This window comes from Nilaparvata lugens, chromosome 2 (assembly GCF_014356525.2).
Source record: "Nilaparvata lugens isolate BPH chromosome 2, ASM1435652v1, whole genome shotgun sequence".
In the NCBI taxonomy this organism is placed as follows: domain Eukaryota; kingdom Metazoa; phylum Arthropoda; class Insecta; order Hemiptera; family Delphacidae; genus Nilaparvata; species Nilaparvata lugens.
In genome coordinates, this window is record NC_052505.1 from 12,505,775 (window position 1) to 12,517,920 (window position 12,146).

Sequence of the window (12,146 nt, forward strand, 5' to 3'; positions counted from 1 at the left end):
CCAGCCTGGTCAGAAAACAATCTTTTTCGGCCTCCATATGACGCACGAAAACCTGTTCATTACATCCAAGTGGGGCGAAAAAATAATTATTTTCTCTAATATTTATGTTTTTTTTCTTCTGTAGCCACAGACAAATACGTATTGGACTGATATCTTTACATCAGTCCTCAGTTTATTTATTTATCATATTGGTACAAATACTCAAAGTCAACTCAAATAAAGTCAACTGTCTGACTGATGCTAATCAAATTACGCTGATCCTAATAAAATTACGGAATTCTGATTGGTTGACTAAAATAAGGATACAACTCAGCTGGATGATCAAATTCTAATGCAATGCATAGTAGCGTATTGATGCTATGGAAGGCATGAATCACTCCAGGGATCAAGTCCGGATCATTCATGTTCCACACATTCCATTAAATTTACGAAATTGTGTGTCAATGGGACTATTAAGGCCAAAATTATATATTCAGGAGAGATGGAACCTTCCCGCAAGGAAATCCCCACCAACAAAAGCCATACGAATTTACTTTACTGCCCAGTGTCTAGTAAAATTATTAAATTTGATGGACCATTAGATCTATAATAGGATACCGATTATTTGTTATAACTTGGCATGGTTTCTAGGATACTTATTAAATTTAATGGAACATTCAACCTCAAGATTTGATAGTTCATTAGGTTTTATAACTGTCCTAAAAACCAGTCCTACATTTAACCAATAATCAGTGCCATTATAGAAGAAGTGGTTGATAATAAATTCAATAAAAAGTATCTAATTGTTCAGTTTGATTTGTATTTTGAAAATGAGCACATAAATAATATCAACAATTTAGTCACACATTAGTATATGACAGTTTTCTATTGAAGTAGGATATAAATTTTCTATTGGAGAATGATTTATTATTCTAGAACATATTATACAGAGTTTGGTACATTATTCACTTGGTTGAAACCCTAGAGCGCTTGTTCCAAGCAAAATTCACAGCATATGACTTTCCTCTGGCTTTTATCTTTTTCTCCTTCTCCACATACCAGCTCCAACCATTTTTCTCACAGAAATCAATGGCATCCTCGGTTGAGTTGAATTCAAGCTTCAAGTTTGACAATGGATCACCACTGTAACAATATAACAAGCTCATCAGTAATGTGACAGGCAAACTATCAGTTAAGAAAAAAATTGTTTTATACATGGTCAAGAAAATATATAATTATGAAATGAAAAGAAAGAATTACAACGAGACTAACCCCCTGTGCATCGCAGATTGCTATAACTCGTGAACCTTCACGATTAGATAGCATAGAGAAACAATAGCGTAAGTAGATATCCCATGGTTTAGGGCGTTTATGTCGCAACTTTTACTGTTATCTCAAGCCGATTAATGTCGATTATTGTCAATTTTTACTGTTTTGTTGGGGTGAGTGGGTATGAACGGCATAATTTGAGAGACTACCAGCGTCACACAGCTGCATGGGAAAGAACTACGTGAACTATCGGCTTGAGATAACAGTAAAAGTTGCGACATAAACGCCCTATACCATGGGATATCTACTTATGCTATCGTTTCTCTATGTAGATAGTTAATCGAACGAACAATACAAAAAAAAACGGTCGACAACAAACTTAATCTGTAAAAAGGTTCGGAGAATATGTGTTTAAAATTTGAAGCTAAGTGATCAAAGTGTTTGAAAATTATTGTAAAATATAAAAACAGACGGACAACGATTTTAGCCTTGAGTCAAAAGTAGGAACTCGCTAACGCTCGTTCAACTAATACTGTGATATTGTAATGTAATGAACTATATTCATATCTTGATGAAAATGTTCTACTAATTGGAAACGACTTAAAACTACGCACTGCTAAAATTATTAAAAAAGAAAAGTTCCGGTTTAAGATGGATCGTATGCGATTGTGGACACTACATCCTGGCTTCACTGCTATATGTGAGGAGCAACATTACAACGCTACAGCAAAGAGAGCAAGTTCATTCCTATAGCACTCGGAGGACAAATTTGGATGTGCCACGCTGTCGTATATCGAGGGTGAGGGACTGTTTCCCGGTGCTGGCGCTGAGGATATTTAACCACTTACCAGAGTCGGTGAAGGTGCATCCAGTATATATCTTCAGGTCTGAGTGGCTGATTGATAAGATTCTGTATGGAATATCAATGATTTTTTTATGGATATACTATAGTGAGGTCCACGTTATAATGGCAGTGCTTGATTAGCAATGGTATTGATATCCTTGTCTTTCATTCAACAAAGTGGATAGCGCTATTTCTCTCACGCTTTGCTCTGTTGCCAGATCGGCTTTTAACAATGTACAAGTAATAGTTAATTCACAAAATATTTCATCTCAATTATGACAACTCATCATGAAATTATTGAAAAATATAATTTCTTGCTTAATAAAATATAATTGATTATTTTAAACGAAGACGAACAATTAATATTACATTAATAAACCTGTATCAGCTACCGTCAAGAAAGCATTGAGGATTGGCAACGTTGTTCTCCTATCTTTCTCCACTGCCACTATAACATGGACCTCACTTTAGTGATTCCACTGCCATCGTGATCAAGTGAAGTGTGGTCTGTTTTTTCATGCTTAAATGTATTTGACTGACACGATTCTACCCAGTAATGGCGTAGTCGTTGATTGGGAAAGTGGATATTGGTATCCGCATTATATGCGCTACAATACTGTAAATTGTGAGTAATTGCTGTGCAATTTTACACACCTTGAAGTCCATCCCATCAGAGGGTTTTCCCAGCGCTCCCTGGTTTCGAATTCCATGGACCAGACTCCAACATTATCGGTTCCAGACTGCATGGCATTTTTGGAGCTCGAAAAAATCCTAACGCGCCTCTCTTTTACATGTTCCTCTGGCACGCCTGAGATCAATGAGACATCCATCTGCAGACATAGTACAACGTTCATCAATAAATATTTTTTTGAATAGTCTAATTTATAAATACAAAATATTTTAGGGTAAATTGAATCACTTGAGTATTACTTTTATTACACAAACTTTAGTGTCAATCTACACAAGAAAGAGTCAATTCTTAGGCTAGGCGCACACCAGTTAGTCAAGATAAGACACGTTTAGTTACAATACTTCACATAGCTGCTTGTGACACAACTCACACTGATTAGTCATTGCAATTAGACATATCTTCATAAGCAACTATGTGAAGTATTGTGACTAATCGTGACTAGTCTTGTCTTGACTAACTGGTGTGTGCCTAGCCTTAGTTTTCACTTTTCTTTCAAAAGAAAGCTTTACTGTCAATTCTAAAGAAAAGAAAGCGGCGTTTATAGGGCTCTAGCCGCGGGATTACTGTATTAAGGAGCGGTTGTAGTCTACTATTGTAGTCTATATTATATTATGTCGACTATAGCAGTTAATAAAGTGCGGCTACAGTCGTCACTTAGGAATTGGACCTTCAAGTTATAATCAAATTAGTATTGAAAAAATAATTCATATCAATTAAAATATCAGTTATTCATCAGATTGACATACCACTTTTGCTCTTTTCAAGAATATTATTCCTATCTTGTGTACAATTCAGTAGCTCAGAATGATAAATTGAAGCTTGTGCCAAAACTAATTAACTAATGGTGGCAAAAGTGGCAAAGCAACTGATTAATATGTCACACACTACATCGGTACATAACAGCCATCATATTCAAATCATAAATAAATTCAACAGTCACTCTAACATTGAATAGTTCATGTCTCGTTTATTGAAGCAACAAAAAAATGTGAAACTGAGACCTATACATGTATACATTCTGAGGCTAGCTTTATAGACAAATATTGATGTGTTGAAAGTTGTAACATGTAAGAAGATTTTCATGGAATAATAGACTCACAGGATCTGTTATTGTGATGGTTGACTTGATTTTACTCAAGTGCTCGATGTCTTCAGGACAAAGGAGAGCGTATTTCTTATCCTTCATTACTGGATCTTTTCCAAAGACTGAGCTTCCAGTTGAGAGAGAAGCGCATTGCCTGGAAAATTTTTATTTAATCAATTTACTCACATAGTTTTAAAAGTATCACAACATATCACAATATTACAATATATACAAGAATACAATGCTCAATGGAACAATTTGATAGATAACCTCATTGGAGATCATGTCATGATACAATAATAACTTAATTTGTTTCCATTCGAGTACCTAAGGGTACAAAGAGAACGGTCAGCTCTATATGTACATTTCAGCTCACCGTCGACCTTCTGTAAAATTTGTGAAAACTCATTATTAAGTGTATTTAATTCCCTAATGAGCTGGAATTCAGTATAGTGGCCGGGGGTTTAGCATTGATAACTAGATAATATTATATAGTTTAATGATGGAAGTGGTCAAGATAAATTCATATTCATGTATATTAATGTTGTTGATTTCAAAGAATTGGCTGAACACTGAACAAACATCGAACACTTAAAACTTGTATTATTACATGTTTTCGAGAATTCGAAGAGATTTTACTATTTTAGTACGGTACCTAATGGAGCTACCAGAAATCTATTTGAATTTATACAATGTTTGTTCAGCTAATTCTTCCAATCAACTTCCCACAACATATACCCCAGAAATAAGGCATGTATGGGTCTCCCATGTATACTGGACCACACCTCCATAACCAATTGCCAACAAGCCTAAGTAATATTCAAATATACAAATGCTTTTATCAAGAACCTGAAACGTTACCCGAGCATGAGAACATACGAAAGTTTAGACAATTTGAGGAGGAATACACCTACACACCTATCCCAAGACCTTCGACACAGTCTATCTTGTTTTCCCAGTTAAAAACAAAGAAATCAAATAGTATCAAGTTGGAAATTAAATGGGACACACCTACAGTAGACAAGGCGCGGATCCAGGACCAGGGGGTTATTGGGGGTGAGAGATTTATTTTTTAATATTGATTAGATTTTTGGATTAGTTCATTCGAATGCCAAGGTAATGATACTTATTTCCGCACCCTCAACATTTTTTTCAAAGGCTACTTGGAAAAGTGTGAGGGGGGGGGGGTCGATAAGTGGACAGAAATTATGTACTGTACTTGAGACCTTGCAAGAGGTTGTCCTCTTTCAAATTCAATTGATGTATGGAGCGCTCTTTTTAGGACATATTTCTGCCGTTCAGAATATACTGCTTATGCAGAAAAGAGCACTGAGGTTGATGGGATCACCGCCGTCTAATGCAGTGAAGTTGAAAAGGTACGGTTTTCAGAGCAGAGCATGGGGTATGGTTGGTGATTACCTTGGTAACAGACAGCAGGTCGTATCCATCATGGGAGCTACTTCAGATAGAGCAGGAGTACCACACGGAGTACCCCAGGGCTCAGTGCTTGAACCACTGTTATTCATGATCATGATAAATGACCTGCATCTGCGGAACTGCAGCCTGCTTTTTGCGGATGATACCACCATCTTGGGACAGGGCAAGGGGCCAGAGGAAGCTAAGCTGAAGGCTCATGAGCTTTTTGAAGAGGCAAAGAGTTGGTTTTGCACAAAATCTCAAGTTGAATGAGAGCAAAACCCAAGAGATGTTGTGTTCACTGACCAGAACAGCCGTTGTCAGCGCTGCTCCTGTCACCTTGCTTGGCTTCGACATGGAAGCAAGTTTTCATGGGAACCTCACATCATCAAAGTCTGTAGAAAACTTTCTAGAGTGGTCTATCTGCTCCGGAAAATGAGAGGACTTCTGAGATCCCATAGACTACTAATATTGTTTCATGCTGTGTTCAGTTGTCATATCCAGTATGGAATACTTGTGTGGGGTCATTTTGCTCATGCTGAGGACATTCTCCTGCTTCAAAAAAAAGGCACTTCGTGTGATGACTTATAGCAAGTTTGATGCTCACTGCCAGCCCATATTTCAGCGTCTGGACATCCATACTGTGTATGGACTTTACATATTGGCATTACTCTTGCATGTCAAAAAACACCAGTCTATGTTCTCAAGAAGAGAGTAAGTGCACACCTACAACACTCGGGGGAGAATCAACTTGGATGTTCCACGCCGTCGACTGTCTAAGGTCAGGGATTGTTTTCCGGTGCTGCCAATCAAGGTGTTTAACTGCCTGCCACATTTAGTAAAGGGCGCTCATCTACCGCATTCAAGAACACCCTATCAAGATGTCTCATTTGGAGGAGCTTTTATTATTTAGAGGATTTTTCCAATGATGACTATGCTGGTCTGCAACGCCGCCATCTATGTGTAAAATACAGTTTTAATTTTTGACACGATCTATCCGGGGAAACCTGGTCATCGATTACACGATATTGGATAATTGTATACTTTTCAAGAGCCTGGGCATTCTCACAGTCTACAGCCAGTACATACTGTGCTCATAATTGTAAGTCAATAAGTGTAAATTAAGACTGTGAGCTCCCATTCCTGTCATCCTGAAGACTTAAGTCAGATAAGTGTCATACACAACCACAACACTCATCATGCTGCCAGACCAGAGATGCCTCATTGCAGACCCAAAACAGTTTGCCAACTTGGGCCATAATATGAATAAACATATATGTTTCAACAGATGCAAGTGCAAGACATGCAACTTACACAAAAGAGTAAGAGGGTGCTTGATAGGGGTTTGTATTCGCTGTAGTAATTGGATGAGGACTCTCTCTTTTAGGTAGCAGCACCTCCTCAAACCATGGCATGGGTTCTACCTAACAACACTAATGATCTTGAAATCCTTGTTCTTAGCAAAGACATTATGTATCAAGTAAGTACCACTACTATTAATAAATCTAGAGGTCAATGCTGAAGTCTAACCCATAATGGGCTTTCCTTAAATTTCAAGATAAAATTTTTATTTAGGCTATCTGTATCAACTCGTATATTTTATTATTATAGATTAAAGCCTAAGATTTTTATACGTTTTACTCGAGCCTGTTGAATTTGAAAAAGGTGAATTATTAGATTGTATAAAATTATGATTTGTTTGTAAGATTATGTTATAGGTTAGGCCTATAGGTCATAGCCTAATTATACCATTTTGATGAATTTGAAAATAATTTACCTGAGAGTTGAAGGTCGAAGAATACCATTCAACTTTCGTAGACCAATTAAAGAAGCCATGATACAAGTAATACTAAAATAATAATAATCAATACATATAAAAATTTATAACCAATAACTTATCAATCAAGAAAAATAGATGGTTTGTTGGTTAATTGGTTATGTTGCCAATGCCAAATTTTCTTATCGGGTGGGTATAAACTGTTCGACTGGAGAGCTAGTCGACAGTCAAAAATGTAAACAAAAATAAACTTGAGTGGAACGATAGGATCGTTCCACGTTTCCACTCTGTAAAAGCTTTACTCAGTGCCTACTAAAGATCTACATGGCCGGAACGTTGAACCAATCAGCTGATCAAAAGCGTACAAATGTTGGTATTTCTCATGGCGTCAATTGAGTTCAAATTCAAACTTACATAATTTTGAATCATCCTTTTTACAAAAGTATTGAGTTTAGTAAAGTAATTATTGATAAATCAGAATCATTATTTTATTGACTAACAATAAAATATCATAAAAAGTGTTGTTGAATTAAATTTGTTACTTTTAAAACAAAATTAAGTACGATGTATACTAATGCGCTCAATTCCATTCCGGTATTTGAGACTCTATTTCCATCATTATTTTAAAACTTTCGAGTAAGAAAGTATTGATTTGGGATTGTATAGAAGAAATATTATATCTACAAAGGTCTATATGATAAGTGCTACTTTAAACTTGATAATTTATGGCAAAATAAATTATGTTATAGAGTACGGTATGAATTACAGTGTATTCAACGATATACCGTACGTACCTATACCTCGTTAGGCCTACAAAATAAACTGTAAGTTACCTTAACACTAGCTTTTTCTATCAACATTTATGATACACTAGTATCATAAAATAATAATTGAAGTACTGTATAGGCCTATATATACCTATAGCCTACTTTCACTTTATCTTTCTTTGAAGTTCAGACTTATTAAAAATGCCTACTGCCTGTTCTGTTTCAAGCTGTAATTCAAATAGCAGAGCTTCGAAGCTAAATGAAGGTAATATATCAGTTTTTACTTTTCCTACAGACATTGAAAAAAACAATGAATGGACAAAAATAATAAGCAATGTTAATAAGATCAAATTTAAACCGACAAAAAGAAGCGTTGTGTGCATAAAACATTTTCTAGAAAAGCACATAATTCGTGAAAATAAAATTACTTCCAGTGATGGTACCATTCAAATACTTCAGAGAAAACATCTAAAATTGTTGGAAGATGCAGTTTCATGTATATTTCCAAACATCTCTGGTCCAACTCCTACTATTCCACGGAAAACACCCAATGAAAGAAGAAGAGAACAAAATGAGAGAGACGAACGAGAACTAGCAGAATTGTGTAAAAAGGATAAAATAAGCGATTTTAAAACTTTTGCTAGTTCATTCCAGAATAGAGAGTGTAGGGATTTTATGTATCATGCATTTGATGATTATGTTCTATTTGTAAAAATTGAAGAAATACGAGAAATAACAAAAGTTGCTGTAAGCTTCAAAATTTTAAAAGACTTATCTGTGAAGTGTTATTTTAATGATAGCATTTTGCCAATGAAAAATTTCCCATGGCTTACAAATGGCAAGTTATCAAAGTGGTCTATGTTTGACACTCTATTGAATCACCTGTGCACTTTTTCAACAAATGTTTCGCTGCCAATCAAATCAGAAATAGTTTCAATTTCTGACAATTTGAATAGATTAGTATTGAGAGTTGAGGATCAAATAATTACTAATGATGAGGTTGATTTGGCAAATTTAGAAGATAAACTGAATAAACTAAAATTTTTAAATGAACAATTGTTTCTCTGCTCAGCTTCCAAGATACATTATTCAACTGAAACCATTGTTTGGTCTTCTTATATAGCCTTATCATTTCCATCGGCTTATGATATGATAAGGAATTCAGGCCTGTTAAATCTTCCTCATCCAAAGCATCTGCGCCGATTGTCAGGGAATATAAAATCAGAAATTGGGTTGAACCAGTCTCAGATAGAGTATTTAAAGGAACGGTGTGAAAATCTCCAACCAATACAAAAGGTTGTTAGTGTGATCTTTGATGAGATAAATGTGCAAGGTAAGCTTTGTTACAGAGGAGGCCGATTAGAAGGTATTGCTATGAATGAGGAAAAAGTTGAAAATGCAGTCAGAATACAAGCATTTATGGTGTCATCGGCATTTGGTAAATATGAGGACATTGTGGCATTGTATCCCATAAAAAGCAATACTTCTGAAAATTTAAAAACATGCACATTACAAGTACTGAAAGCACTAAACGAAATTGGTTTCAATGTGCTTTGCCTTATATGTGACAATCATAGACTCAACAGAGGGATGTATCAAATTTTGTGCAATGCAAAAAAATAGCAGAGAGTACATTGTGAATCCTTTCAACTCTCAACAAAAAGTCTTTCTTCTGTTTGATACGGTTCATCTATTAAAATCCATAAGGAATAATTGGCTTAATCAAAAAAATGAAGAGCAGTCATTTGTTTTCCCCGCTTTTAACAACCAACAAAATATTATGTGTGCAAATGTTCATGACTTGAAAGCATTACATGCCAGTGAAGAAAATAATATTGTGAAAACTGCACCAAGCTTATCGAAAAAGTTTTGTATCCTACAATATTTGAGAGACAAAATGTGCTCCTCGCATGCAAAATTTTTGACGAGAAAGTGATTGCTGCACTGCAAAATAAAAATGATATCTTTGTTGAAGGCACTGTTGAATTTATCAAAATTATCATGTCTTGGTGGAAAATAGTAAATGTTCGCACCCCAGAAGGCGGTATAAGACTAAGAGATCCATTACGAGATCCAATAAAAAATCCAGATGACTCAAATGTCCAATTTCTAAAAGATTTCGTGCAATGGTTGAATGCTTGGGAGAGCATTGTGTTTGTACCAGATGAATCAAATCCTAAGCATACTGCAAAACTGACACCAGATACATTTTCATCTCTTAATCAGACTTGCAAAAGTATAATACAGCTGATTGAATATGTATTTGCAAACATCCAATTCAAATACATTTTACTTGGTAAATTGTCTTCAGACTGTCTTGAGGGTCGCTTTGGAAGATATCGTCTGATGAGTGGATCAAATTATAATGTTAGTGTTTGCCAGGTTGTTGATTCAGAAAGAAAATTAAAAGTCTTGAATTTACTGAAACTAGAATCTTCAAGTCTAGGCCGATTCAGCATTAAACAATTTAATGAAAAACAAGGAAGGTTGCAAATTGAAGCTGATATAAATGATACTCCAATAAGTTCAGCATTATTTGAAGATTGTAATTTTTCAAAAAATGTTATTTTTGAGAAAAGTGAAGAAATTTCTATAACAGAATCTGAGTCCGTCTCTCTTCTATATATAGCTGGCTATGTGTGTCATGCAATGATAAAGTACATGGGAAGTTGTGAATGCTGCTGTCGATTGGTAAAATCAGGAAAGTATATGGTGGTAGAGGCAAGTAACGTAGCTGCCCATCAGTACCTAAACTGCATTACGCGTGGAGGTTTGAAGGAACCAACAGAGTATATACATCAACTTGTTATCCTGGAATTCAAAATATTTAGCTGCCTCATATCTCCAGAGTATGAGGAAAAATTCACCAAGTGTAAGAAACAGCGTGAAGTACTCAAATATATAACCAGATTTGCATTTTTAGTTTATTATAAACAGTTTGAAAAGCAATCGTGCAGTTGTGGGAAAACTATGAATGATTTGATAAATAGAGCATCACATATTATTGCAAATATATTTTTGAATAATTATACAAAAATGCGCAATGATCACCTCTCGAGTCGTAACTCGACAGATTCAAATTTGAAAAAGAGGAAACTGCAGACTTTCAATTGACTAATATAATAAGGCAAAGTAGGAGCCCTAAGACATATTCGATATGCATTATCCTAATGTATATTAGCCGTTATACATTATAATTATCTTATATCTACACATTATATACATAATAAAATATATTATACATTATATCTATATAATATTACATATCATGTCAAAGTAAAATAGCACTGATTCACTCACCATGAACAAAACTAAAATAAAATCTACCTACTGGACAAAATAATTAAAAATTTGGCAAATGTGCTCATGCACTTGTCCTTCTAGAGGCGCACTAGGACCGGATTAGAAAAAAATTAAAACATATGAACAATAGGTCTAAACAGTATGCGTTTTTTTCAACTCTTTCAAGAACTAATCAACAGAAAATGTAACATTTTGTGCAGAGGTTCAGCTGGGGTCTGGAAATTCAAAATTACTATGACTTCAATATTAAAAGATTGGCAATTTTACAGCGTTCACTAGCGTTTTTTCAGCTTTTCTATAATTAAGAGAAAATGCTTAAATTTAGTACAAAAGTTAAGCTGAATCATGAAGAAATATTGTATTGTAAGGGCTTAGAAGATGCCCAAAATCGGCGTTTTATCAGCTTTTTCAAATAAAATGAGCAGAAAATTTTTCAATTTTATACATATTTTCAGATAAGAAGAAATAACATGACAAACTTAGAGCAACAATGAATTGGGTGGCGCCAATGATACCTCTGCCATTGAGCAGATAATACAGCACTCAGCTGGGGGACTCTTAGCCTTTGCATGTTAGATAACACTATAGAAATATAAAATGTATTGAAGATTGGTGTGTGATCACATTGTGTGCTTATTATGTGCAAGTACACGCTTTGTTATGAATGAACAGGCAAATACTATGACTTCATAGTACTTGCGTAAGGACGAACTGAGCAAAACTATCGAGGAAGCCACACCCAGTTGGCTGCAGGCTCTCATGGAGCTAACAGTGCACACCTCCTTTGGCAAGCACGACCCCTAGAAGGACGATATCACACTTGTCCTCCTGCCCTTCCAGATATTCAAGATTATGCCCATATCCACCGAAGAGGAAAAAGGTTCACCGACACTTATTGGATTTTGGGTCCGAGCAATGGGAAACACTCACATTAAAATGTCCACTTGTTGGTTGCGTTTAGTATGAGAAGCTACATGCCAGGCACAATGTGTTCCAATGAAACTTTTCAAATTTTG

At 35.4% G+C, this 12,146-nt stretch overlaps 1 protein-coding gene across 1 annotated transcript; it reads right to left on the bottom strand.

The window, feature by feature from the left end:
* Positions 1 to 779: 779 nt before the first annotated feature.
* On the bottom strand, positions 780 to 7,245 carry LOC111057299 (NADH dehydrogenase [ubiquinone] iron-sulfur protein 4, mitochondrial). The gene is made up of 4 exons (XM_022344724.2): positions 7,061 to 7,245; positions 3,883 to 4,021; positions 2,747 to 2,922; positions 780 to 1,122 (listed from the first exon to the last, which is right to left on the bottom strand). Exons 1-4 carry the CDS (start codon positions 7,117 to 7,119, stop codon positions 945 to 947), a joined length of 552 nt encoding a protein of 183 aa, XP_022200416.2. The 5' UTR covers positions 7,120 to 7,245; the 3' UTR covers positions 780 to 944.
* Between the last annotated feature and the right edge of the window lie 4,901 nt (positions 7,246 to 12,146).

Coding starts and splice junctions, on each gene's coding strand:
- LOC111057299 (XM_022344724.2), bottom strand. CDS start 7,119: ATGGCTTCTTTAATTGGTCTACGAAAGTTGAATGGTATTCTTCGACCT. Junction 4,022..7,060: donor CTTCGACCTTCAACTCTCAG/GTAAATTATTTT, acceptor AAAATTTTCCAG/GCAATGCGCTTCTCTCTCAA. Junction 1,123..2,746: donor CTGATGGGATGGACTTCAAG/GTGTGTAAAATT, acceptor ATATTGTTACAG/TGGTGATCCATTGTCAAACT.